This window comes from Protopterus annectens, chromosome 7.part0 (genome assembly GCF_019279795.1).
Source record: "Protopterus annectens isolate FY-2018-M chromosome 7.part0, PAN1.0, whole genome shotgun sequence".
Classification (NCBI taxonomy): Eukaryota; Metazoa; Chordata; order Ceratodontiformes; family Protopteridae; genus Protopterus; species Protopterus annectens.
In genome coordinates this window covers 1,061,081,092-1,061,108,159 of record NC_056739.1, presented here as the reverse complement: position 1 = coordinate 1,061,108,159, position 27,068 = coordinate 1,061,081,092, and the positions used below count along the sequence as shown (strand labels likewise).

The following is a 27,068-nucleotide window of genomic DNA, read 5'->3' as shown; positions in this document are numbered from 1 at the left end:
AAGTTGAAGGCAAATGATTTGTCAAGTGAAGATAAACAAGCAACAGCATGTCTAAATCATAAGACATATTAACAGACAAATTAGCACTTTCTAATTCCAGCCAATGTATAATAACAATGCATTTTCAGTCAGCATTAAAAAATAAGGACATCCTTTTTACAGCTGACTTCTCACATGACAGAATTTCGGAGTAGGTATCAGGGGAGGGTGGAGGTAAGGATTTGAAGTAGAATGATGTGGTAACGGGAGGAATATTCATGGTGCAAGAATGCAGATAGAAAACTGAATTCATCTTTGAATGAGCCCACCTAGGACTAGATAAAGGGCATTAAAACACAGTCATACTCCATAACTAGATCCTATCTCCATATAGTAATGTATTGAAGAACAGATGCTATATCATGCCAAATATTAAACAGTTGAGACTAATGCAAGGAAGACAAGTACATTTGGCAGTAACCAATAGAATTAAAGAAGTTTCCCTCTAAAAGTAGGTCATGTAGCATTCATGTAATATTATGAGGATTGTCAAGACCCACATAGTTATATGTGTGTAAAAGCAAGAGGAGGAGGAGTAACAGGGGTAAACTGTGAAGGTTTTACTAAATCAAAATTATTCTGCCAAAGCTACAGACTCTCAGCTACATGCATACACATATGACATACATGCGTGCATTTGCGCATGCACATACACACACACACACAGACACACACACACACGTAAATTTACACACACGTGCACTTATACACACATGTAAATATGCATATGTATACTCTCTCAAACACACACACACACACACACACACACACACACACACACACACACACACACACACACACACACACACGTGCACGCACACAAATGTGTGCACTGTCTTTCATGTACACATATAAATACACATGCACATCTACATATGTGCACGTTTCCAAATTAATGGTCTTCATAGATTTTAGACTAATTATTCTCATAAATACCTCTTGTTATATCATAAGCAGTGCTTTAATTGATGCATAGTGTGATATTTTGTTTTGCTGACTTATCCTGGGCCATTCAAGTTTCTGAAACAGGTGCGTTAATAAGCTGAATATCAGATGTTCAACACTGCCTCTATGGAATCAGGCAATACTGAGTAAACTATACCAAAGTCTAAATTGTTGAACACCCAATATGCCAACTACCAGATTTGCCCTCACTTGGGACCCATGTTAGCACTTGTTGCTAAGTCTGTAGCAGTAAGGACTTTCAGGATTTGGTGTGTTATGCTGTTACATATGTTCAGCATTGTAATCTTTGGTATAGTTTAAACAACATTGCCTGATTCGGTACAGGCAATATCGAACATCTGATAAACATCCGCATTAATATTAATCCTAAATGCTTACACTTATCATTTCTCTTACACTTCACAAATAAACTATCAAATGATGATGTAACCCCCCCCCAAAAATACATATGTATTTATAAAACTTTTTGTGTTCTTTTTAATTTTTAACAGTTTATATTCCTGTCTGTGCCTTTTTTTATTATCAACTCAACAAGAACGCCAGTAAAAACACTGTATCTGTTGTTTTGTTTAATGCCCAGTGCCTACATTACTAATATATTTCCTCTATAACTTAGCTTTCCAGCTTTCCCATTTATTAATTTCTTTAGCCATGTAATACACTGATGCCTTGATCAAAATGAACTTTGAAGCCTTGCACTCATTGGCTGCTGGGATAGGATTCAGCAGCCCTGCAATCATGTAAAGGATAAGACGGTTATTGAAAAATGGATGGATGGATGGACTGATGCTTGAATGGCTAGACAGAGGGATTCCTTTTTTCTTATTCAATCTACAGTCTTAAGAACATTCTTATATAGTAAAATCATAATTTTTATTTTGTAATGTCACTGACCTCTGATCATACCACACATTTAAGTTCACTCTTCTATCTCCATTTGTCTACAGCAGATCAGATCTGCTAAAAATGTAATATTATGTCTAATTTGAATCAATCGTATTACATGTGAACTGTTTTCAAAGACATAATGCTGTTGCATTGGCATCAGTAGGGATACTGTTAATTTTAAGCTATATAGTCATATATAGTTCTATATGAATAGAAAAGGGAAACATTTTATTTCCTATTTTTCTAGTTATAGTGTACTGTCCTACAGAACCTCTCAGACTCTGTAGCACTATTCTGCTTTGTATCAGTAAGACTCAGCACCTTTTTATATTACAGCTGTATACTTTAAAAAAAAATAGCAAATGAGGTGGCTTTTGTGTACTGATATTTTTATACATAATATTCTGAATGTTATCATGAATATGAAGTGTCATTTACCTCTTTATCCTGACTGTTTCATTTCTCTTCTGGAAAACATTCATGTTTTTTTAATACATTTTTTTCCTTTGTACACCTCTAGCAAATTCATATTTTGCATGTACTGATGCCAATGCAAGTTTCCATCATTATATATGCATTGCGGTTTCTGTAGTACTTACTGTTCTAAGTATATGGTTTCAGTTTGGTCCTTACCAGGTCAGATATTATTCAGACATTGTTGATCTGAGCTAGCAGCAATTATTGTCTTCACAAGTGACAGGTAGTTAATTATCATTTTCTGTTTTTATTTTTATATTCACTTTTTCAAGGTGACAATGAGGTTGAAAACAGTGACCTTCCACAGATGAAATTGATGGAGAGTTGTATTAATGAAGCCATGAGGTACATGCCTGTTGTAGATATAATCATGCGCAGGGCTATGGAGGACAATGTCATCGATGGCCACTATATAAAGAAAGGCACAAATGTCATACTGAACATCAAACGTATGAACAGAAATGAGTTCTTTCCAAAACCCAATGAATTCAGTCTTCAAAATTTTGAGACAGCTGTAAGTAAATGGCTGTTGTTATTATTACTGATATTGCATTTAGATGATGTAATAAATTCCATGGGGCCATTGTTATTAAGTGCTATTGATGCATTCTGCACCTATATTGTCCACCTAAAGTATCCATTGCTTGATACAGGTATGTAAATCATCTCCTACAGCTTAGAAATCTTATTCAGACACTTAAAGCAAAACCGTAGAGTGACTTACATCATGAGTTATATACAAAACTTGGAAAAAAAAGTGGTGTCGAAAGAGCAGTCAAATGCTATGAGCAGTTATAGACCTGGTATATGCAACTATATTTCTAATTCTCATTTGTGCTGCATTTTTTTCATATAATGCTGAATATTATTTAAATATAAACTATAGAAAATAGCCTTTAGACATCAAGAAAAATATTTAAAAATCCTAATTGATCTTGAATTTATTGGTCTTTTTTTCTTTATTTGTACTTAAACTAGTACTCTATGGTACTGTAACAATGGTGAAACATTTAGAACATTACAAGGTAGTTAGTCTGATGATTCTCTATATTTTTAAAGATATATATATATATATATATTTTTAATTATCTAGCATCACATCTTTGCAATAAAGATGCATAAAGTTTGAATTAAATCTTTATCTGCTCTCGCAATGTAAGCTGAAGTTCACCCTTATGCCAACTTTTGAATAATTACTTTAATGTTTCCAGTCCTGTCTGCACTCTTACAGGAGAAGATCTACTTTTAGACAGCATCATGTCCCATTAAATAATTTCTGTTTATGGGGAACTACCTACTATCAGTATTTTTGCTTTTTTTTTTCAGATTAATTCAAAATTACTCTCCCCTAAAGGTTACAGTTATTTTAGAGGAGTCTATTTATAATAAACTTGCTCAGATATGCATTCTGTTTGCAACAGGAATTCTGATTCCATCTGCATTCTCCTGACTACCCCAAGCCATGACACAAACATTAATTTCCTTTGAATGTACACATCATGTTATACTTTCTATTTATATTAACAGTCCACCCATTACCCAGTCAGCTCAGCAAAAAGTTATTTTCATGTGTACTTTACAACCTCAGGTGCCATGTAGTTAATTCCAAACATCTGTATCTATGCAGCTTTTCTTATCCCTCTTCTATATGTGCTATTTTATTATTATTATTATTATTATTATTATTATTATTCATTGCTTCACTTTTATGTCACTTGTTTTTTTACAATCTAGGTCATTTCAGCTTATCAATCTTCTATTATGTAGCCTGGAAACAGATTCTTACTCTTTTACTCCCACCAGTTAGACCATCTAATAGGGCGGCCACGGTGGTGCAGCGGTTAGCGTTGCCATCTCACAGCAAGAGGTTCTCCGGTTCGATCCTTGGCTGGGGTGTCTTCTGTGCGGAGTCTGCATGTACTCCCTGTGGTCATGTGGGTTTCCTCCAGGTGCTCCAGTTTCCTCCCACATCCAAAAGACATGCTGTAGGTGGATTGGACACTCTAAATTGGCCCTAGGTGTGAGTGTGTACATGTGTGTGCCTTCTGTGGAAGGTTGGGCGCCGGGCTGGCAACTCGACACTGTAAAACTCCACTGCCAATCATGAGCGGACAGGTGATCTGCTGTGGTGACCCCTAACAGGGAAAAGCCGAAAGAAGAAGAAGAAGAAGTTTGACCATCTAATCCCAAAAAAGCCCTATTGACTAGACCATCTAAATCCCTTTGAGCCCTAGTGACCCATTTCTTCCCTTTCTACCTATAGTAGTGACCCACTACTTGCTGACAAGTGTTCACTGTAGGCACTTTTACTTTACTTGCTATGCAAGGAAATAACCAGGATGCCAGAGGTAGAAGTAGTAGTGAGGCTAACAAGGAGTTTTGAGTTTATTTTCCCCCTGTTCACAGCACAACAGTCACACGCACAGTGAACTATACTAACAAATATTCATTCCATCTGGTACACTCATGTCCAACACAGTCAAGTATGTCATTGAATCCTCCTACTACTATCTGTTTACTGTTCGCCAGCTTAGCCAAGTATATCAATAAATCGACACTGGTTTTAGTGCTGATGGAGAGTTGTATATCCAGTGTTGGTTTAACTGAAAGTAGCTCTTAGTTCATTAACTTGATAAATAACAATATCATGTATATCCAAAGTATCTAGTGAATAACAGACAGATCCCCCCAAACAAAAGGAATTGAACTTATTCAGTGTTAAGCAGAGCTAAGACTGCCACGTCTTTAGAACAGGCTACCAGTTCATATAAAACAGAGCACCTCTATGACACTGTTCAAGAGGAACCTGGATGAATGGATGGGACACCATAAATTCATACTGGGGATAGTGGGCACAACCCTACTGTACATGGGCAGTCATCACTAAATGCAATCTTGGGTATTGACTAGTTCCTTTACGGTATTACATTGGGTTGAAACAGATAGGTGTAAAATGACCTCTGGGTCAATAGCCTAGTAATCCCCTATGATCCTACAGTCCTATAGTATACCAAAGGCTGTTCAATGTAATCAGTAAAAGGAAAAGTCTGCAAACAGACTGAAACACTTTTCCTTTTATGTTGTCATCCATGTAAATAGTTATATCCTGACACATAATACAGACAGTATGTGATGCCAAAACACATTGTGTTTGGGAATTGCATGGAGCGGGCATATTAAAAAATAAATGCCTTCTTGCTTCAAGAAACATGTTACCATAAAGTCAGCTAAGCCCATGAGATGCGAATAAGCAGCACCGAGCTGACGGGATTTTCCCTCATTCTACATATCAATACTTTATGACTTTGAGCAAGTTATACCACCAGACCAAAGGTCTTGGGTTACCTTCAGAAAGGATTTTGGTAAATCTAGTAGGTTTTATATAAATAGCACTGAAATTATATAAAAACAAAACAGAGTATTTATGTTACTCTTCAGTTTAAACTGTATATCTTCAAACATAAAAGGCTAAATGTACATAATGTAGCCTAAGAGGTAGTGCTTGGCTTTGGTAATAATAATATGATCTCTCAAATGCTACGGATATGATGAGTATTCTGTATTGTGAGTGAGTGGACCACCACTAGGCCCCAAAACTCTATTTTACTGGAAGGTCATTGCTAGATACTCTGCTCTGCCATGGAGTTATGTCCTTGGACCTAACAGAGTATTCAGCCATAAGGGAGACTATAAGTACAGTATTCAATAGGATATGACTGACAGAGTCTGTAGTTGTAATGGGATACGTCAACATTTATGTGGAGAATCATGGAGATACATGGAGGATTCTCTTTAGGAAGAACATCTTGCTTGATCTAAGCCTACGTTTTTGGACTTCTGTGCTTGTTATGAATTGCTCATAACAAATACCATTTTATTACACAAGGATGCCCATAAGTATACCTGCTGCCACAGTTCTTTGGGCCAAAGGCAAAAGGCTTACTTTCTGTTTATATCATCAGATGGTACTTGGATCAAAGGACACAGTTGATCACCATTTGATAGTGAGTTTGGTCAGATGGCTAGGGTAGTACTTCGACAGACCTTGGATATCCAAACATGTAGAGAGAATGTCATGGGAATGCCTCTGTAATGTTTCTGTGTAGGATTAGATTAAGGCCCGCTATAAGAAGGTCTTTTATATACATTAGGAGAGCAGGGATTTGAAGTTTGAGTAGATCCTTTTCAAGTTTGTTGTCCAGTAGTTGTCACAAAGGATTAAGACTATGAGCTCTTACTGAATTGCTTCTTGTAGTACAGGGCTTGATTTCTTCAGCTTCCATTTGTCTGCTGTGTGGCTCTAAGTAAGTCAACCATGAAAGGAGACATTTGAGTCAAGTGAGCATACCCATTTAACAAATTAATAAAAGTGATTTCAATATTTGAGGTGGCAGCAAGGAGATGTGGCCAAAAATGCGGACAGGGCTTGTCATGGTTTTGATCTTAAGAAAAGATTTGGACACTAACCCTGAGGGCAGCCATCAGGGTAAAAAAAAAGAAACTTTCCATGCAGTTATAGCAAGGGGGTCCAGATTCATTGTTTAAAAAAAAGCCAGAAAGGAATCAGGTGTGGCAGTCAGAAGTGCTGTCCCATGTACTGGATGAGTTCTGATGAGCAAATGGAAGATTGCTTTTAGATAGATAACAAAAATTCTGACAAACCATCTGCTGAAGAAGGAGATGGAGATAAGATATTGCCCAGGCTGTTCTTAGCAAGGTTTGAGAAACTGACCTTAAATGCTTTCATTGCTGAGATGTGGAAAGGGGAACTTCTAAATATGGTAAACATGACCTCCAGTATGAGGCAGTACTTGAAACAGGTGAGAACAGATCTATTTTCAGTACACTGGGCCACTATGGCAATTACACAGCAATGTTGGGGCAAGGTTGTATACAAGACTGGATGTGATATGGCCAGAATTGTTGAAGGTACAGGACATTGATGAAATGTCATGTCTAACTACAAACTGATTCAGTGATCCCCATTTTTAAAAAGTGAGGCAGGAGTATGTTTCAGTTACAGAGGGGTTACACTCCTCAGCCTCCCCAGCAAAGCCTATGTCAGAGTCCTAGAAAGGTGACTTCTTATAATAGTCATTCCTCAGATTTAGGACAAGCAATGTATATTCTGTCCTCACTTTGGAATTGTAGATCAGCTATTTGTTTTTGCGCTAATTCTGCTAGTATTGTTCTGCCTGCTGTTTGACTGATTATATCTAATTTAGCTGCTAGATTTGTGCTGAATAAACTGAGTCACAGGTCACTTTGCCAGTATGAGCTATGATTTGTAATGTTAAACAATACTAAAGCTGAAGCTCCATAATTCATATCACTTGTCTATGTTACATTATAATGGCAGTTTCCGTGAGTTCAGTATTTTTGCCTGCAATAATTCAATTTGTTGTCTCACTTGATATTGTACTTTATTTGCCTATATTCACATTTACATTACTTCTTCCTGAAATTCTATCGTCTTGCTTTCCCAGACTGCATTTAGCTTAACCTCTGTATCCCCGTCCTTTATATCCTTATTAGCCAACCTGCCTACCCCCTCAATGTAACTCAAGCACTGTCCACATCTCAGTGATTAATCATCTTCCTTTACTCTACCTCCAGTTTTACTTAACTACCTTATTCTTCATCCTTAAACAAGCAACCTTTTATATTATATCTGTATATAGTCTTCCCAGCCACCATTTTGTGTTCTACTGAAAGCTTGAATAATACCTTTAGTCTTCCATTACAGTCATTCCCTGGCTTTGGTGGATTTGTTTCCTTCATATCTTGTGTCAGTCTTCATACAACTACCATGAGTTAACATAAAAAACAGGAAAAACTTTAACAATGATCAAGATTTTAGACCTAGCTCAAAACTATTCAATCTAATGTTGCTTGCACAGAATCCTGACTAAAAACAAGTCTAATATTTCAACTTCCCTAACTCAAAACTATCACATTTTCAGTAGTCACAGGCCTAAAATGAGAATTGCCTGGGCTTCCTTTTGTCTTTTTGATAATTATTGATTTATTTATTTTCATTTCTTAACTGGGTAAGTAGACTGGTTCTGTGACCCTTTCCAGGAATGACCAGGGACTAAAAGGCAAGATAATATGTCAGAAAATTACACAAGAACAATATAACAAAAGATCACCCAGGAGCATAATAACAGTAGATTATAATATACAGTTGGTGCTTTTAAAAGTAAATAGTCTAAGTAAACAGTAAACACAAAAATATGTAGACAGTCCTTTTATCATGTAAGTACAATATTACGCATACAGAGTAGAAATATGTTTACAGGAATATTCTATAATTCTACAATACCTTCCATGTGATTGTACAAATCAAGGACTCTGCAATGGAAATGACAGGCGTGATAAGCTACTTGCACTACCACATGTTTAGCATGGTCTTTGTTACATTTACATTTGCTAGCTTCAGTGAGAGTTTTTTTTTTTCAGTTGACTTTTAAAGCTCTTAAGATCAGATGCTAGTCTGATATCTTCTTGGAGTTAGTTCCAACAAGATGGTGCAAGTTTGAAAAAAAAGCACTTTTGATGGTGGTAAGTCTAAATAGATTGCTCTAAGTGAATGGGTAAATTCTTGGATTTGTAGGAAAGTTTTCAGTGGAGATCAGTACTTGTCAAAAAGCAGTTTGAAGATAAGTAATTCCTTAAGTTTCAGGCCCCTAAAATTCTTACCTAGTAAAACTCAGTATTAGCTTACTATGTGAGCACATCATTCAGAACAACCTAAAACTTAATGTCAAAGCTTGTTACACCCCCTAGCCCCCTAAACTCCATCCATGTCAGTATAAGTAGGAATAACATTATCATTTTAAATGACTTCCACTATCTTCTGCCTAGCCAAAGCCAGACTGCATTTATCAGATCTGTCTCTAGATATGAATTACACAAATCAGTGACCTCTCTCACACATCTTGGCAATCACATAGTACTGGAGTGGATACCGACAAATGCATTCTCCAGCCTCCCCCCTCCCCCATGTGCCTAATGTTTCATTGCATGACAACAGTCCAGTCCTTATCTTCGTCTCAGCTAGAATACAAGAACTACCTACCTGACAGACCAATTAGCTTAAGGATGTTCTGTAGACCTGGAACAAATCTTCATATTAGAACTCACCACACGTACTGGCTCCTTTGTAGTTTTATAAGCTCTTTCCCCTCCAGTGCATATACTTCCCAACCAGGACCAGATATTTCAGGCAACAGCCTTTTCTCTGGCTCATTCACATATCCACCACTTAAAAAAAATGGATACCGTCTGGTATAACTACAAACTAATGGACAACAAGATGACTTGGGTAAGGAAAATACATGCCTTAGCAAGTGTGAAATCTCTCAGATCAGTAAGGAAAACATTCCTAAAGGAAAAAATGTGTTCATTTGTCCAGTGATCCTAGCAACTTGTGGAAGGAGATCAGTTCTCTCAGAATCCAAACTCCCCCTTCTGCCAACATACCCCTTCTAAAGGCTGACAACTTGGCCTTTCACTCCATCATATGTACATACGTTAATTTCTTTGTATAACTGTACACAGAACGGCAATTACCCTCTCCTCAGAAGGTCATCATTCCTAAATGCAAATAACCTAACTTGTTGCCCTCCATTTCTCTTACTATCTTTACCCTCCTACATGCAAACATGACTCTAAAATTTACCTTTTCCCACGTGTGTTCTCCCATTTCCTTTACATTGTCATTCACTGTTCTCCCGAAACTACAAAAAAGAAATAAAAATAAAACTAGCAAAGCTAGAGTTTTTCACTCTGTAATTCCATAAACCTCCTGTAATAGAGGCCCATGGGATGTATGTGTTTCAGCAACATGGCCTTTGAATGTCCACAACCTTTTTACTTTTTTCTTTTTAAGTCTTCATGGATACATTCAGGCCAATGAAGCCAAACCCCACCTTACTGCTGCAATTTCTTAGAAATTTATCACTAGGATTTCTCTTTCCTTATGATAATTCATGGAGGCCATCCTTTATTCAACATAAACTGGCAGCCTAACAAAATTTTCATCCTCCTTTTCTGTTCAGGTATTCTTGTCTCCTATCCACATTATTTTCTCAAATGACCCCTTCATTAGTACCACAGTATACTAAACTCCTGCCAGCTATCAAAGTGTAACTATTTTTCCATTAGTTTTTGTCTTATTATATTAGATGTCCTCACATTCACTGATGCAGTATTCCTTACATATGGGATTCCCTGCTATGGAAGACCAGTGTCCGGCCAGTATACCAAAGCCTACTGTTGCTTTAAGATATGCCTTACACCTCACCTGTACACTCCTTATGTAGAGTAGGGCATAATGGTGACATTTAGGCATACCATCCTCAGAACTTCTTTCCCCCGGTCGGAATGCTTCTTTTGATTGTCTCTCTGTTCACCTATGTCCATTTTCTGCCATTATGAATGCATTCTTGTTCTCTGGTGAATGTGTACATCTTGTCCTGAAGTCTGAGCCATTGCAGATAAGTACTGCAATGGGGGGTTGTTTTTTCTTGGCTCTTTTGTTGCTGTTAGGGGCTAATGTCATCCAGAAAGGATAAATACCAGTGTGGGAGACAGATTCTGCATTAAGACTGCCACGATAAGTGTCTTTTTGCCTAGGAGCTTTTCACGACCATACACCCTGTTTGATTTGTCATGCGTTCATACCAAAAACCCTATGTAGTAGGCTTTCTTCCCTTTCTTTGTGTCTTGAGAAGCAGCACCTTAAGTTTCCTGCTAATGATACAATGGAAGGAACTTTCTGCCCCAAGGGTCAGCCATTAGAGAAGAAGAAGGTGAAAAAATTAAGACTGAAATCTTCTGCTGGCCAGCCTCTGTGAGTGTTTCTCCTAAGATTTGTGAGAACCTGGAGGCTCGCCCGGCTTTGTTATCAAATTCCTCCACTATTACCAGGTTGGACACCGGTGAGGATCTGGCTTGCAGCACATCTGATGAGGCTTTGCTGGCGTCCATTTTGGACATTCAGGAGAGCCACAGTTGATTATTTCCAAGGGCAGTAGGGGTGTTCCACAGATTTTAATTATGGAGGAAGTTCCTACTATGGTTATTGAAGGCCATCTTGTGTCAGAGCCTTCTAAGTTTTAAAGGGCAGACATTAGTTTAAAAATTTAAAAAAAGAAACAAAAAAATTAGCATATGTCTCCAGCTCCTAGGGATCCACAGAGTGAGTGGCAGACCTTTACTCAGTGTCTGTTTAATGATTTAATGGCATTAAAACCTCCTCATACAGAAAAGGCCCAGGGAACAGGATTCTTCTGTGGAGGAGTCAGATTCTGATGAGGATTCCCTGATTATTCTACCCAAATTCCTTCACATTTGGATTATAGGTCAGAGGAGGAGGGGATTATAGGTCAGAGGAGGAGGAATCTAACAGTCCTGATGCTCCTTTTGAAGAAATTTCCTTTGGGGACACAATCTCTAGGATGACGGAATTTTTAAATGGGATTGTGCTCAGGTTTCTAACATCCATAAGAGGTGTTAGGAATTGCTACAGTTGGAATCTCTGAGAGCTTCTCTAATTCCTCCTGTTTTGGCTACTTTGTTGGATGCTCTTACCAGTGCCTGTTAAGCTCCTAATTCTTTGCCCTCTGCTGCCAAGAAGCCTGATAGGTCTTTTACAGTGCCCGGGAATTGTAATTTTTTGTACAAATATCCTGCTGCTGAGCCCTCTGTGGTGTCTGTAGCCTCTGGCAAGCCCTCTCAGTTGCTTAAATGCTTCCTTCACCCAAGTTACTTCCTTCAGGTAAAGGTAGCAAAACCATGGAAAAGCTAGGCAAAAGGATTTATCCTTTAGCTACTCTGGCCTTTAGGGCTATTAATTATCAGACCCATATGTCCAGGTACGTGTTGGCACTTCTTTCTCAGTCTTGTCAGTTTATTTCTGATCTCCCTGACTCTGAGATTAAATCTTCTGCTCTTTCCTTGCTAGGGACTTCCTCTCGTTTGTCATTCTATCAAATGTAGTTATGATGCAGCAGATGCCTCATCTAGGGCTGCTGCTTTTGGTTCAGTAATGAGGAGGTATTCTTGGCTTAGGCTTTGGTGTTGGCCTTTACCTGATGATATTAAGGCTAAGTTAATGGATGCTCCTCTGGATAATAAACATTTGTTTGATGAAGCAGGTGCTGGTTTGTTTAAGTCCCTCCAGGATAAGGGGAAGGCCTTACAGAAGCTTAAACATGTGTTTGTTTCTCCTGTACCTAAATTTCAAAGAAATAAACCATCCTTTGTTTGAAGGCAATCTCATCCTCCTACTAAAGGTAAAAAGAGAGTGGCAAGTGGGTTCCTCCTGCTAAGGCCACTCAGACTTCAGGGATTCAGAAGACATTCTTTTCTGATAAACTAGATGCTATATGACTATCTGTCTCTTCCTAGACACATTCCTCTTTCTCTCCCTGTTTGGCTTCAGAATACTCAGGATTGTTGGGTTTGAGCCATTATTTGCAAGGGGCACTTCATGGTGTGGAAATCCCATCCCACTTTTAGGGGCACTCCTCAGCCTCTTTAGGAACAACTCCATTATTTCCCAGAGGTTCTTTGATATCTTTTGACTCAAGGTACTATTCAAGAGGTACCTGTGTCTCAAAGGGAAAGGGGGTTTAATCAAGAATGTTTGTAGTGCCTAGAAAAGAGGGTACTTGGAGACCAATTCTAGACATCTCTCATCTAAACACTTTTCTAAAGATGCCCTCCTTTTGCATGTTGTCCCTTCAGACTCTGTTTCCTCTCTTGCTAACCCAGGCCTATATGGTGTCTCTGGATTTCAAGGATGCTTATCTCCATATACTGATCCATCATCTTTTCAGGAAGTTTTTACATGTCTCTATTGCTTCCTGGCATTTTCAGTTGTTTGCTTTGCCCTTTGTTCTTTTTACTGCACCAACGGTATTCACTAAATGCCTCTGATTGCTTTTTGCAGGCTTCAAGAGATCCAAATATTTTCTTACTTGGACGATCTGCTGATTCAGTCTTCTTCTCTAGAGGTCCTTTTGCAAAATCTTCATTTTGCCATTTCCATTCTTCATAGTCTAGGGTTCACAATAAACTTCAAAAAGTCCTCTCTGACTCCCTCTAAGGATCATGTCTTTCTGCATTGCAGGATTCAGACTGTAACTATGCTAGCATCTCTGCCTCCTCCAAAGGCCTTAACTCTCATTTCCTTGTTGCAGTCTTCTTCCTCTGGCTTCCATTACAGCCACGAAGTTTCTGAAAGCTCTGTGTTTTATGGCATCTGTCATGAAGGGAGATACTACCAGCCAGCTAGCTGGAATTTTGTAAATAATTATATGTCATTTGTGAATATTAATATGATTTACATAGAAGTGTAACAAAAGGAGATACTGCCAGCCCAGCTATCTGGAATTTTGCAAATGGTGGTGCTGCGGTAGCATTGTCGCCTCACAGTTAGACGTTGCCTGTTCGATTCTCAGTTAGAGCGTATTCTGTGTGGCGACATGCATGAATGAGCGTTCCTTCATTGAAGGTTGTGTGTTAGGCCCGGCAAGCCAGCACGTAAAAATCTACTGCCAATCATTAGTGGACCGGAGTTCTGCTGTGGCGACCCCTAACCAGGAAAAGCCGAAGGACACAACAACATTGTATGCCACTTGCGAATATTAGCATGATTTATATAGAAGTGTAACAAAAGGAGATACTGTCAGCACAGCTGTCTGGAATTTTGTAAATGGTTATGTGTCATTTGTGAATATCAATATGCTTCATGTATGGTGTTTGTGTCACAGATGTATTAAAACTGTATGTCATATTGTCCAGGCATGTGTGCTGAAGATATATTGTGTAAAGTACTGAGAAGAAATGTATATACACTATTGTAACTGTTTAAATGTATATATTTTAACAGGGGAAACTGGAATGCAGGAGATTAGCTTGCAAAACTTCAGAAGAATAGTTAAAATTAAGTTACTTTATGGCTGGGCCATAAATAAAATATATTTTCTCTCAGTTTCGGTGCAGTAACAGACACAATGTCTAGAACTAGATGTTTTTGCATTGTCTTGGAAGTGTTTATTGTTTTATGACATCTAGGATCTACCTTATATCTAAGAAGGGACCTTGTTTATGTGTTTTCGCAGATAGATGCTAAATGCTACCATTTGGCATTACTGGGGGGTTGAGCCTGGGAACTGAAGTCAGATGACAAGAAATTGTCATTGTGCAAGTATCCCATAAGTAATATTTGGGATATTAAATTAAGAACTCTCTGAAGAGACTGAGCATTTTGTATTTTGTCTTTGATCTGACAAGAACATCCACTCACCACATCTGCCTGCTTGCTCTGTAAGTAAGTTAACTAGGGTATCATAATTCTCTTAGATTCAGATAGGAATATAGTGAAGTATAGCTTAAATGTTTTCTTTATTTATTTGAGACTGTCCTGCAATGTTGTTTTAAATATTTCCTATGATTTTAAACTCTGATGTAACTGTGATTATATTCTATTTTGTTGTTCTTTTATTATTTATTATTAAATATATTTAAACCTTTCATTGTGGCTGATATTTGTGAGACATATTTAAGTTCTGAGAGTACTTGCATACTTATTTGGTGACACTGTGGGCCACTCCTAACAGCCTTGCTCTAGGTTAAACTACCATTTGGATTGATAGTAACATTAGACAGTAAGATTGGATACCCTTTGTTAAGGGCCTTAAAGTAGCTGATAAGAACATGGCTGGTGGCAGTGATAATTACCTTATAGTCTGGGCAAAATGGGTCATATTTGGTAAGCCTGTGCCAGCCTTTCCCAGGTGTGTGTGTGTGTGTGTGTGTGTGTGTGTGTGTGTGTGTGTGTGTTTGTATATAAATCAAATCTCAAATTGTATGTGTGTCAGCTACTTAGGCAGAGACATGAAGCACTGGTTGGACCGAGATGGTGCTGAAGGTCTTGGCTTGGCCACTCATCTGAGATCTCAGCCCTACAGCTGTGCCAGTGAGGAATCTTATTGGGGATCTGGAGAAAGGGAGAAACCAGCCCCAGTCTAACTGTGGTCTCTGTGTGGTCTTAAGGGAAATTGCACTTTATTGTGTGTGCACTTGTCATCCGTCTCAATGTACATCTCCCAATGGTGCTAGTGGTGAGGCGTGAGGCTCCTTGATTACTGTTGCCAGTGGTGGGCCATCACAGCATCCACCATTCCATTGCTTCCTCTGGCTATACTCCACATGAGAAAGGTTCAGTGCTTTCTGAAGTCAGTGTGGCTTCAACATGCACATCCTCTAGAGTTTTTAGTTCCTCTTCTTCCTTGTCTCAAGAATAAACTTCACTGGTAGATTCAGAAGTTGTCCTTAAATCCAGCTCTACATTTTCATCCCCAGCTTTCTTCTCAGGATGCTTCAGGCATGAGACAGGGAGCAGCTTTTGGGTCCATAAAGGTACAGGGACTATGGTTGACTCTTCAGCAGAAGAACACATCAATATCAAAGAGATGAGAGCTGTTATGCTAGCTGTTCAGGCCTTTCATCCTCTTTTCTCACCAGGGCCCAGACAATACCACAGTTATGTGGTATGTCAACAAACAGAGGGGGACAAGATCTTTTCTTCTTTGCTGGTTGATACTTTAGATATGGTATCTGGCTGTCAAGTATCAAGTGACTCTTCAGGCAGTTTATATACCTTCTGATCAGAACACTGTGGCAGACACTCTGAGATGGTCCTTAACTCAATTTTATGAATGGATGCTTCACAGGGATGTATTTCTAGAGGTTGTCCACCAGTGGAGTACTCCTTAAGTAGATCTATTTGCCTCCCCTTTGAACAGACATCTTCCTCTGTTTTGTGCCAGAGTCCCAGGTCCTCTGATTTGGAAGTTTGGTGCCCTCTCTTTTTCTTGGAAGGGATGTTTCTTTATGCATTTCCTCCTTTTCCTCTCATCCCAAAAGTCCTGTTCAAGATTCAGCAGGATGGTCTCAAAATCTTGCTGATGACTCCCTTTTGGTCATGAAAGCACTGGTTCCCTCTACATCTGCATCTAGCTAAGGCAATCATCATAAGGTACCTCACTGGGTGGATCTATTCACACAAGACAAGGAATCTTTCATCCATTCCCACCTTCTCATGCTTCACCTGACACTGTGGGCGTGAGGATTTGGATTCCTCATAGACACCTTTTTTTCTGAAGACGTGCTGAAGGTCCTGCAGGTGGCCAGGAAAACTACTACTAGGAAATACTACTTAACCAAATGAAAGACATTTTTTATTTGGTGCTTGTCTCATAGCCTGGACCCACTTACTGTGGATGTTCCTTTGGTTCTGTCTTGTTTGTGTGAGTTGCTCAATGCTGGTTTGACCTATTTTTCTGTTAAGGCCCACTTATCAGCCATCTCTGCGTGTCTGCCTTTATCTCCTCCTTTAGCATCTAGATTTGAGGCAAAACAATCCCTTAAAGGTGTCCTTCACATTAGACCTCTCAGGAAGCCTGCTCCTCCTTCCTCTTAATTTTGTTTTGGAGAAGTTGACTCAAGCTCCCTTCCAGCCTGCTGCTTTAGCTTCTTTAAAACATTGTTCTTGCAAGACAGTCCTTTTGTTGGCTCTTACTTCTGCCAGATGGGTATCTGAGTTGCAAGTCCTTATGGCTTTTTTGATATTTCAAAAGGGCAGGGTGTCACTTAGTCTATTCATTTACCTGCTTTTTTCCCCTCTCTGCAATCTGATAGCGAGAGGGTGCTGCATACTATGGATGTGCATAGGGAGCTCAGGGTTTATTTGGATAACACTAAGGTTATTAGAAAATCTGATCAGTTTTTGTTTCTTCATCCTAGGTATTTATAATTAGCTGTATCCAAGCAAAGTATTTCTTCTTTGATTTCAAAGGCTGTTTATTTTTGTTACACTTTTCATGGCAAGAGCCTTCCTTTTTTGTAAAGGCTCATTCTACTAGTGCTGTGTCTTCCTCTGGTGCTTTTTTCAAGGGGTTGGACACTAATTATATTCTTGAAGCAGCTACCTGGACCTCTGTACATACTTTTGCCAAGCACTACAAGTTGGATTGTATTTCTACTGCTATGGCTGGTTTTGCTAGGGCCATCCAGCATGGTTTCCTAGAGGGCTGTATTGTTCCTTCCTCTTCCCAAGTTTTTTCCTGAGCTTTGACACTCTCCCATATGTAAGGAATACTGCAGCAGTGAATGTAAGGACATAGTACAGTGGTGTAAAATCTTACCATAATAGTAGATGTCCTTGCCTTCACTGCTGCAGTATTCCTCATGTATGGGATCCCCTGCCACGGAAGCCTGATGTCTGGCCAGTATACCAAAGCATAAGCTAACATATTTCATCTGCTAGCTTACTTTTAGTCATACTCTTCACAGCATTCATTTCCCATTTTTGACTTCATCCTTGTCTTTTCCTATTCAGCCATAAGTCTAACTGCTGTTCTGTATTTGTATGTCATATATTTCTGAAAACTATAACTTTATTATAGCAGAGAAAGGGCACCAGCATGTCACTTACCTACTCTAAAAAATGAACGGAGTTTAAATTATTATTCTGAGGTATTTTATGAAAAAAAAAACATTACTTTTTAGTCATTATTATTCTTACAGTTTTTCAAAATGCAAGTTGGAATTTTTCTGTCTCTGACAACCACCAATCTTCCAAATGGTTCATTTTTAACAAATGGACTTATATATTTTTTCAGGATTGTACACACAGTTCTTCAAAACAAACTCAGACTGTGTCATATGGCGCTAGATGGCTGGGCCTGTGCACTCTCCCTCCCACAATAACAATTAGTGAAAAAGGCTGGTTTCCAGTAATCCTTCTAGTGGATGCAAAACCACTAATTGTTTACAGATCCAGATGAAAAGAAATAAGAGAAAAGAGGTGAAAGGCTATGCAAAACTGGGGGGAGTAAGGACAAGAAAACAAGCAAGGAATTCTTCCAGGATTAGAGACTGGCTAGCAGAGAAGGGTCTATATTATCTAATCGACCTCTTAGCTTGTCAAATGCCTAAACCTCAACAGCTAAGAGTTGAAAACTTATAATCTTGAAAAGCCAGGTAAGCTAATTCTTTCATCGGGAAAGAATTTGCTTGGCCATTATTGGGAATTTGCCCTTTCCCCAATGTAGAGTGATCTCAGAGTTGGTATATTTAGTTGGGGGGGTGAAGGCCCCCACTTTTTTACGGCTTGGAAGTCTATGTTAGTGTGGCATGGCTAAGCAAATTTGTTTCTGATGAAAGAATTTACTTACCTGGCTGTTCGAGAGTGTACGTTTTCGACCCTTTGCTGTCGATGTTTAGGTGTTCAACAAGTTAAGCGGTTAATTAGATAATATAGACTCACAGAGACGAGGAGCAAATGGCAGAGATTTAAGAAAAAATAAATAAGGTGTACGAAGATGTGTGAATCCCTGATAATAGGACTTGAAGTAGAGGCATCACTTTCAGGTCACTTGGATGACATACAGGCAATGAAGGAAGTGGATAGAAGACATTCAGTATGGCTGACAGAGATAGAGGCATTTCAATAGGGCATTAAAGAAAAATTGTTTGAAATAGCAGACAGGCAAAGAAGAAAGAAAGTATGCCTCATGAATGTGCCCAAAGGAGAATAAGGGAAAGATTGTGGCTGACCAACTGAGTAAGTGAATATGACTGCCTCAGGATTTAATTTTACTAAACAAAGCATATCTAGTACACACTTTGACTAGTATGTCTGCCCACAAGTCCGATCATGATGAAAGTGCAAATGTTTTCAATGAAGGAGCAACTAACTATTAAATTGTCAGTGGCAGAAAAGAAAAAAAAAACATACTGTCAGGAGGAAGCAGAGTGTTTGTGAATTATGATTACTGACTGGGAACTAGAATAAAATGAAATAAATTTACTTCACACTTCAAAACTTTCAAAAAAAACCTTAAGAGTTTCTATATGGAAGTACTTAAGAGTTTTGTTTCCTTTGGGGACTAAAACATTCTTAAACCAGAGGCAATTAAGGCAGTGCAGGCAAGCCTTTTAAATGTGCTTTATATAGTAAATGGTAAATCTCACTGGGCAAAATGGCTGTTGTGTAACACAGTAGTTAACCAAGAGGGCTGAAAGCAAATCTAATAGCTCTTAACAAAGTAAGTGGCCTTAAGATAAGAAAATTCCATGGAAATCGATAAAAGAAAGGCAAAGGCAAAATATGTTTTATAAATGATTTTTTCCTTGCAAATGGCTGCTATGTTAGATAACTAATGGGAAAAACTAAGCTGCAGACAAAATGTGATGGATAAGTAAGCTGGTAAAATGAAGCAGTGTCACTGAGAAGAGGGCATTACTAACAGAAAAATTAATGAAACCTACTAAGGGCATAAATGAAAGTTCACCGATACATTTGTAATGCTTTCTATAAAATAATAGAAGAAGAAAACAACAGTGTAATTAAGAATCATAAAAGGGAAAGTACAGTTGTGTACACTTACTATAAATGTAGATGTTCGAGCGTATTCACTGTTGCAGTCATTACATTTGGGTAATCTGCTGGCAGGTTGCCCTCAGTCAACCTGAATTGGAAAGAGTCTTGGGTCCTGCGTCGGTTGCTGTCTTCTCTTAGGATGTCAGGTCATCATGGGTATAAAACATGCAGCCAACGCCATTTTCTTTAGATTTTCTTGCCCCCGATGTCAGGTGCCCCCAAAAGGTAGCAAAATTATAAATATTTATATGTATACATGCATCAATATAAAGTTTACCTTCATCTACAAGCAAATACACCACATAGGTTGTAGAAGATAGAGAAGGAAAGATAAACTGTAGAATGACAGGGGGATGGCGGGAGGGAAACCTGGACTGCAACAGTGAATACACTCGAACATCTACATTTATGGTAAGTGTACACAACTGTACTATGTTCTTCGTGTTTCACTGTTGCAGTCATTACATTTGGGTAGAATCCCAAAGCTATGGTTGGGAGGCTGGAGCTAAACAGCATTAGGTGAGGCTATAAGGCCCTGCAGCACTGCAGTGGCAAAGCCTGCCTTGGACTTAGAATAGAGAGGCAAATGGTAATGCTTTGTAAAGGTGTGAACAGAACTCCAGGTAGCAGCCTCTAGAATGTCCTTGTTGGTACTGAGAAAGGCTGCTGAAGTAGCTGCAGCCCTGGTGGAGTGAGACCTAATGTCCTTGGGCACAGGTTTGTCATGGTGTAAGTAGCAGAAGCAGATGCAATGGCTTATCCACTTTGAAATTGTCTGCTTTGAAATAGCCTTTCCTTCTGATCCTGCAGCATATGACACTAGTAATTGCTCAATTTTTGTTAGAGCTTTAGTCCTGCTCAAGTAGAATCTTAGCTGTCTGTGTACATCAAAGGAATGCAGAATTCTCTCCCCTTTGTTCTATGGATTTGGATAAAAGGTTGGCAGATGAATTGTTTGGTTAAGAGCCACACTGGAAACGACCTTAGGCATAAAAGTAGGATTTGTCCTCTGGGTAAAATATGATAAAAGGCTCTACAGCTATGAGGGCCTGTAGCTCTGAAACTCTTCTTGCTGAAGTAATTGCTAGCAGCAGAGCTGTCTTCCATGATAAGAACTTTATATCAGCAGTAGCAGCTGGTTCAAATGGAGGCAGGGTGAGCTTTTCCAACACATAATTGAGGTCCCATGCAGGTAAGGGTGATCTTCTAGGAGGCCTTAAATTTTTGGCTCATCTAAGATACTGCTTTAGTAAAGGATGAGAAAAGATTGGTGGCTCTGTATTGTAATGAGCCGAAATGGCAGAGGCATGGATTTTGATTGATAAGAAAGATAGGCCTTTGTCAAGCATCTCAGTTAAGTATTGTAATATCTGAGGAATATGTGGTTCTGCTGTATCAGTTCCTTGTGCTTGATTCCAAGCACAGAATCTCTTCCATTTGTCAGCATAAGATTTTCTAGCACTAGGTCTTCTGGCTTCCAAAATGACATCCATCACTGCTTTACTGAGAGGTGTCATTTGTATGATTATAGGATTAGCCATGTTGCCAGGTTCAGAGTCTGTAGTTGATTGTGCAGGATCTGATTGTCTTGCTGGGACAGTAGTTGTGGTTTTTGAGCCAAGGTCCAAGCTGGGTTTTGAGACAAGTTCTTTAGGATTGGGTACCAGTATTGGCGGGGCCAGTCCGGGGCAATTAATATCATCTTTGGCTTTTCTTGTCTGACTTTTAGAGGACCTTGGGTAGAAGAGGCAGAGGAGGAAAGGCGTAAACTGATAGGTTTTTCCAACTGAAGGATATGGCGTTCACTTTCCATGCTTGTCTGTGATAAGTCCTTGTGCAGAATCTTTTCAGTTGATAATTTTGAGGAGAGGCAAATAGATCTATGTCTGGGCTCCCCCATTTCTCTGTTATCATTCTGAAGACTTGTGGATTTAGTTTCCACTCGTGAGGATCCATAAGGTTTCTGTTTAAGTCGTCTGCCAGAGTGTTTTGTTTTCCTGGCAGGAATTGAGCTTGAAGATGTATTTGGTACATCAAAGCTGTGTCCCACAGTGCCATGGCTAATCTGCAAAGGAGGTATGAGTGTGTGCCCCCTTGCTTGTTTATATACCACATGACTGTGGTGTTGTCCATCTTTATCAGTAGTTGTCCTGAAAGAAGTAAGTCTTTGAAGGCTGTTAGGGCATTTTGAACAGCTAGCATCTCTTTCTGGTTGATATGTAGATGCATTTGATTTGGTGCCCATATGCCCTGAATGCATCTTCCTGCCATGTGGGCCCCCCAGGCGTAATCTGATGTGTCTGTTGTTAAGGTTTGGCTGGCAGGGGGTAGAGTGAAGGGCCATCCCATGTTTTGGTGACAGGCCTTTGCCCACCATAGAAACTCCTGTTGCAGGCAGGGAATGAGAGGAATCATTGTTTCCAGACTGTGTGAATGTTGACTCCATAAACCTTTTAGGTACCATTGAAGTTTCCTCATATGCAGTCTTGCACATGGAATTAGTAGGATGCAGGATGCCATGAAGCCCAGAGCTTGCAGAATTTGTCTTGCAGAAGTCTGGGGGTTTTTTGCCATCAGTTTGAAATAAGTAGTCAGTTGCCTTTGTTTGTCTGGCGTGAGGTAAGCCATCTGGGCAGTTGTATTCAAGCTTACACCCAGGAATGTTATCCTTTGAGAGGGTACCAGTTGTGATTTCTTTTCGTTTATTGTGTACCCTAGGCATGTTAGAAGCCTTTTCACAAACGCCAGGTGTCGTAGAAGAGTGTCCTTGTTCTCTGCTTGAATGAGACAGTTACCCAAGTAAGGATATATTTGAATACTTCTTTGCCTGCAAAATGCAATTACTGGTGCCAGGCACTTTGTAAAGACCCTGGGCACAGTAGATAAGCCAAAGGGCAGTGCAGAGAATTGGTAATGCATTAAGCCAGCCTTGAATCTGAGGTATCTTCTGCATGACTGTCTTATTGGGACATGCAGGTATGCCTCTTTTAGGTCTAAAGTTACCAACCAAGCATTCTTGCCCAGCATGGGCAGAAGCTGTTGCAAAGTGAGCATTTTGAATTTTGGAATGTCCATGTATGTGTTCAAAATCGATAAATCCAGTATTGGCTGCCAGGCCTTGTCCTTTCTGGGTACCAAGAACAGTCTTGAGTAAAAACCTTGTCCTTTTTCCTGTTCTGGTACTGTCTGAATGGCCCCGATATCCATGAGGGACGTAACCTGTTTCTGTGACTTTGCCCATTGTTTTTTTGGCAGATCTGGCCAACCATTTGTCATTGGCAGAGTGTGGAAATGGAATCTGTATCCTTGTGATATGATGTTTAGTACCCACTTGTCCTGGGTTATTAACTGCCAATTTTGAGCAAAAAGTGCTAATTTTCCCCCTATGGGTGCTGCCAATAGATAAGTGCTTGGTGTAGGTAGAGGGAAGTCATTGGGATTGATTTCTGTAGGTTTATGCTTTATCTCCTCCAGATTTGGAGGTGGATGCGCCCCATTGCTTTGACCTGTATGAGTCTTGAGCCTGGTACCTAAAACCCTTAGGGCATCTGGATTTGCCCCTTTGAGCTCTGTCTGACACAGGACAGGAACCATTTTTTGTAGGCCAGTGTCTACTGAATCTAGGTGGCTGCACTTGTAAGAAATCTGTAACAGTTTGCATGGACTTAGCTTTGTCTTCCATTTTCTTTAAAACCTCTTCTGCCTTAATGCCAAACAGAGAATCATGCTGTAAAGGTGCATCTAGCAATTTAGCTTTAACATGATCAGGCAAATTTTGTTCCTTTAACCAGGCATGCCTCCTAATCACAGATCCTGTAACTGCGGCCCTTCAGGAGGCCTCTAAAGAATCAAAACCACATTGCAAAGTATGCTTTCCAACTTGTTCAGCTGCATGCAATAATTCCTGCAATTCTTTATTTTCTGCACATTCTGAAATCAACATCATTTCCTGTTTCAGCAATCCCATAACATGTTGTTGATACTTAAGCATATGAAATTGACAGTTTAAGGCCCTGATTGCCAAGGTTGCAGATGTATAAACCTTTTTTCCCCATCTGACCAGTGCCCTTGAATCTTTGTCGGAGAGGGTAGGGTTCTTTGCTGTTGAGGCCTTAACTCCCTTTGGACCCTGTGAAATTGTTTCAGGATCAGCAGCAAGGTTTCTAAATAAAAATTTATGAGAGTCAGGGACCCTATAATATCTGTCAGGCTTACTGGGAGCCGGAGGTAAGGAGTCAGGGGTCAGGCTTGACTCCGAAAACACATCATCCACAATGTCTAAAACAGGGGGAATGGCTAAAGGCTTGTGCTGAGGGAGAAGAAGGAAATCCCTGAGCCTCTTTTTTGATTCTGAGAAGTCTTGACTCTCCCAGTGAAAATGCTCCCTTAAAGTATGCAAGGTTTCTCCAAATTAATAATCCTCAGGAGGAGATGCAGATGGAATAGACTCCTTAGCATCAGAATCCTCATAGGGAGGTAAAGATAATTCCTGATCAGAAGAGGAATCAGAAGAAATAGAAACCTGATCTGAAGATTCATAGTCAGTGTCTTGCCTAGTCCTCTTATCTGGAGGGGGATGGGTACCCCTGATCAAGGTAATAAGGTCTTGACCCATTTTGATCATCTGTTTTTTAGGCATAGAGGCCTGAGCACATGGCACATGTGTCAGTTTTTTAGTTTTAGAAGATGTCTTTGCCTTTGGTTTTGCAGCTTTCATCAGTTTGATATATAAATGTTGAGGTCTGAATACACCCTCAGAAGCCGGTGCCTGTTCAGCAGCTCCAGACCCATCTGAAGGAGATACATCCATTGGTCCAATACCTTGAGTATCTTGCGGCATGCTGGATTCCACATGGGTGTCAGTAGAGGCCTGCAACTTGAAGGTAGCGGGTATCAGGGGCTGCGAAAGCACCTCACTGAGTACCGGTGAACCGGCGACTGGCTTAGGAGAAGCTTCGTTGTCAGTTTTGGATCTCGACTGCCTTTTTCTGTCCTTTTCTTTGCATTTTTTATGTACTCCAGTAGTCGGATTGCTATCCAATGACATTTCTGGGTAGTTAAATCTGTTTACAAAATACTTCGATGCAAAAATATACCGACGCTGAATAGTGCGTTGGTTAAATCTAGCACAAAACTGACAGCCAGGCACATTGTGATCAGGGCCTAAGCAAGGAATACAGTATAAATGTAAATCCTTATGAGGTATTTGCTTCCCACAAGTAATACAATTATTAACTTTTTCTGACATCGGTAAAAAGCAAGAAAAAAGTTTCCCCAATGGGGTACTTAGCTTTAGTGAAGACTTTGGTTCTGAAACTCAAACTCGAATATTTCAGTAGTCAACTAATTGGCACTTGCGAAATGCTTCTGCTTCGGGCACCACGTGGCAAGAAAGACTAAAGAAAATGGCTTCGGCTGCATGTTTTATACCCCTGACGACCTGACGTCATGGAAGAGAAGACAGCAACTGATGCAGGACCCAAGACTTTGGAATTCAGGCCGACTGAGGGCAACTTGCCAGCAGATTACCCAAATGTAATGACTGCAACAGTGAAACACGAAGAACATCTAAAGAGTAACAGAGAAACTTGGGAGACTGAAATAAGAAAAATGAAGATATAATACCAGAAGAGCAAAGCACAAATAACTAATTAGGTATAGGCAAAGTTAAAAAAGAAAAGGAGAAGCAGATAGTGAGTAAAGATAAATGGAAACAGGTGGAATAAGTGAAAACGAGTAAAAAAACATAATTTATCCCAGTATGGGGTTGGCTAAGGAGTGTAAATAGCAGATTGAAATAAGCACCGGAAATTGCATGGCAAAGGGACGGGGAAAGAAAGAATCAGTGAAACTCAAAAGAGGGGCTGAGGTTTAACAATTTTAGTTCTGAAATAATGAAAGAATAACAAGACAAAGGAGATTGTTGTAGAGATACTGTGTGAAAGGAGTTAAATGAGTTAGAATGCAAATGGCAACAATACCTAAAGGAGACAACAGAAAGAGAGCAAATGGCTATTCAGTATCTGTGTACATATTTACAAACTCTAAGCTTTACTTGGGCATTCTGTGAGTTTGCTGCCTATCAAAGTTGAATTGCACAAATTCCTATCATTTTATCTGGGCTGTCACTAAATAAAACAGAGTGCAAGCTTGTCTTATTTTAATTCGAATCATATCCCATACCAGATCTCCGAAACAATGGAAATATATTCGTCCTACTGAAATTACAAATAGAAGCACCATTTTGAAACTGTTATTATTCCTGGTGCCAAACGGGTGTTGCCTGTTTTTTAGACTGACAGCAGCTGCTGTTTCTTCATTATTCAAATATGTATAAATTAATATGAGATCACCCCTAAACAGTTTGTAGCTTATTGAAAAGAGGGACAGGGTCTCAAGCCTGGTACTATAATTCCTCTTTCATACCCTGCCTTGTAAATTATTTCTGAGCTCTTTCTAATTTATATATCTGTGTAGTATTATATGTACAGACTGCAGCACAGAATTCAGTAAATGGTCTTATTGCTGTTTTATATAATAGCAGTAGAATACATTTGTCTCTACTAGAGACAGAATGCAATATATCCTTAACAGATGAATAAAATTTACTAATAGTCATCAGCATGCTAGACTCAAATGAAAGTTGTTTGTCTATAATTATTTCTAAGTTTCTGATAGACTTCCAAAAAAAATGGGCAGACAATGTTGGAAGGCAAGAAACATATTTAATAACTTCACCAACACAGAGCTTTCAGGTGCAAGACCCTTCTTCAGTGTAATTTGTTCTTTATTATACAATGACTGGCCATTAACATTCAAAAAGTAGCATGCTGATTGGTCAGTCCAACCAGCGTGCCTGTAGTAAATCCGAACATATACCAATGGGAAAAGGTCCGGTTGCCTGGACTTTTTTCCATTTATATATGCCATAAAATTCACTTTTCTTACACTTAAAAAAAATAATAAACTTAGAAAACTGGAGACTTGAAACCAATAAGCGAGATGGGACAAACAAAAATAAAAGGATAATCAGGTACGTTATGCAAAATTAGAGGAACGTACCTGATTATCGTTTTATTTTCTATGTCCCGTCTCTCCCTTACGTTCAAAGTTTCCTGGTGTCTTTTTTTAATTAAAAAAAAAAAAAAAAAATACACAGAGATCTTCCTTTCTCCATTGCTTCCTATACACAAAAGCCCCAACCCAGCACTGACGTACTGCGTGGGAATGAAAGTCA

General features: G+C 39.3%; 1 protein-coding gene across 1 annotated transcript in view; it reads left to right on the top strand.

Annotated features, from left to right (window-relative positions):
* The window catches only part of LOC122806858 (aromatase), a 313,131-nt gene that overhangs the window by 251,099 nt on the left and 34,964 nt on the right, over positions 1–27,068 (top strand). The window contains exon 8 of the mRNA XM_044077618.1: positions 2,643–2,884. Within this exon, the coding sequence (XP_043933553.1) occupies positions 2,643–2,884 (242 nt within the window). The remainder of the gene's footprint in view (positions 1–2,642; positions 2,885–27,068) is intronic.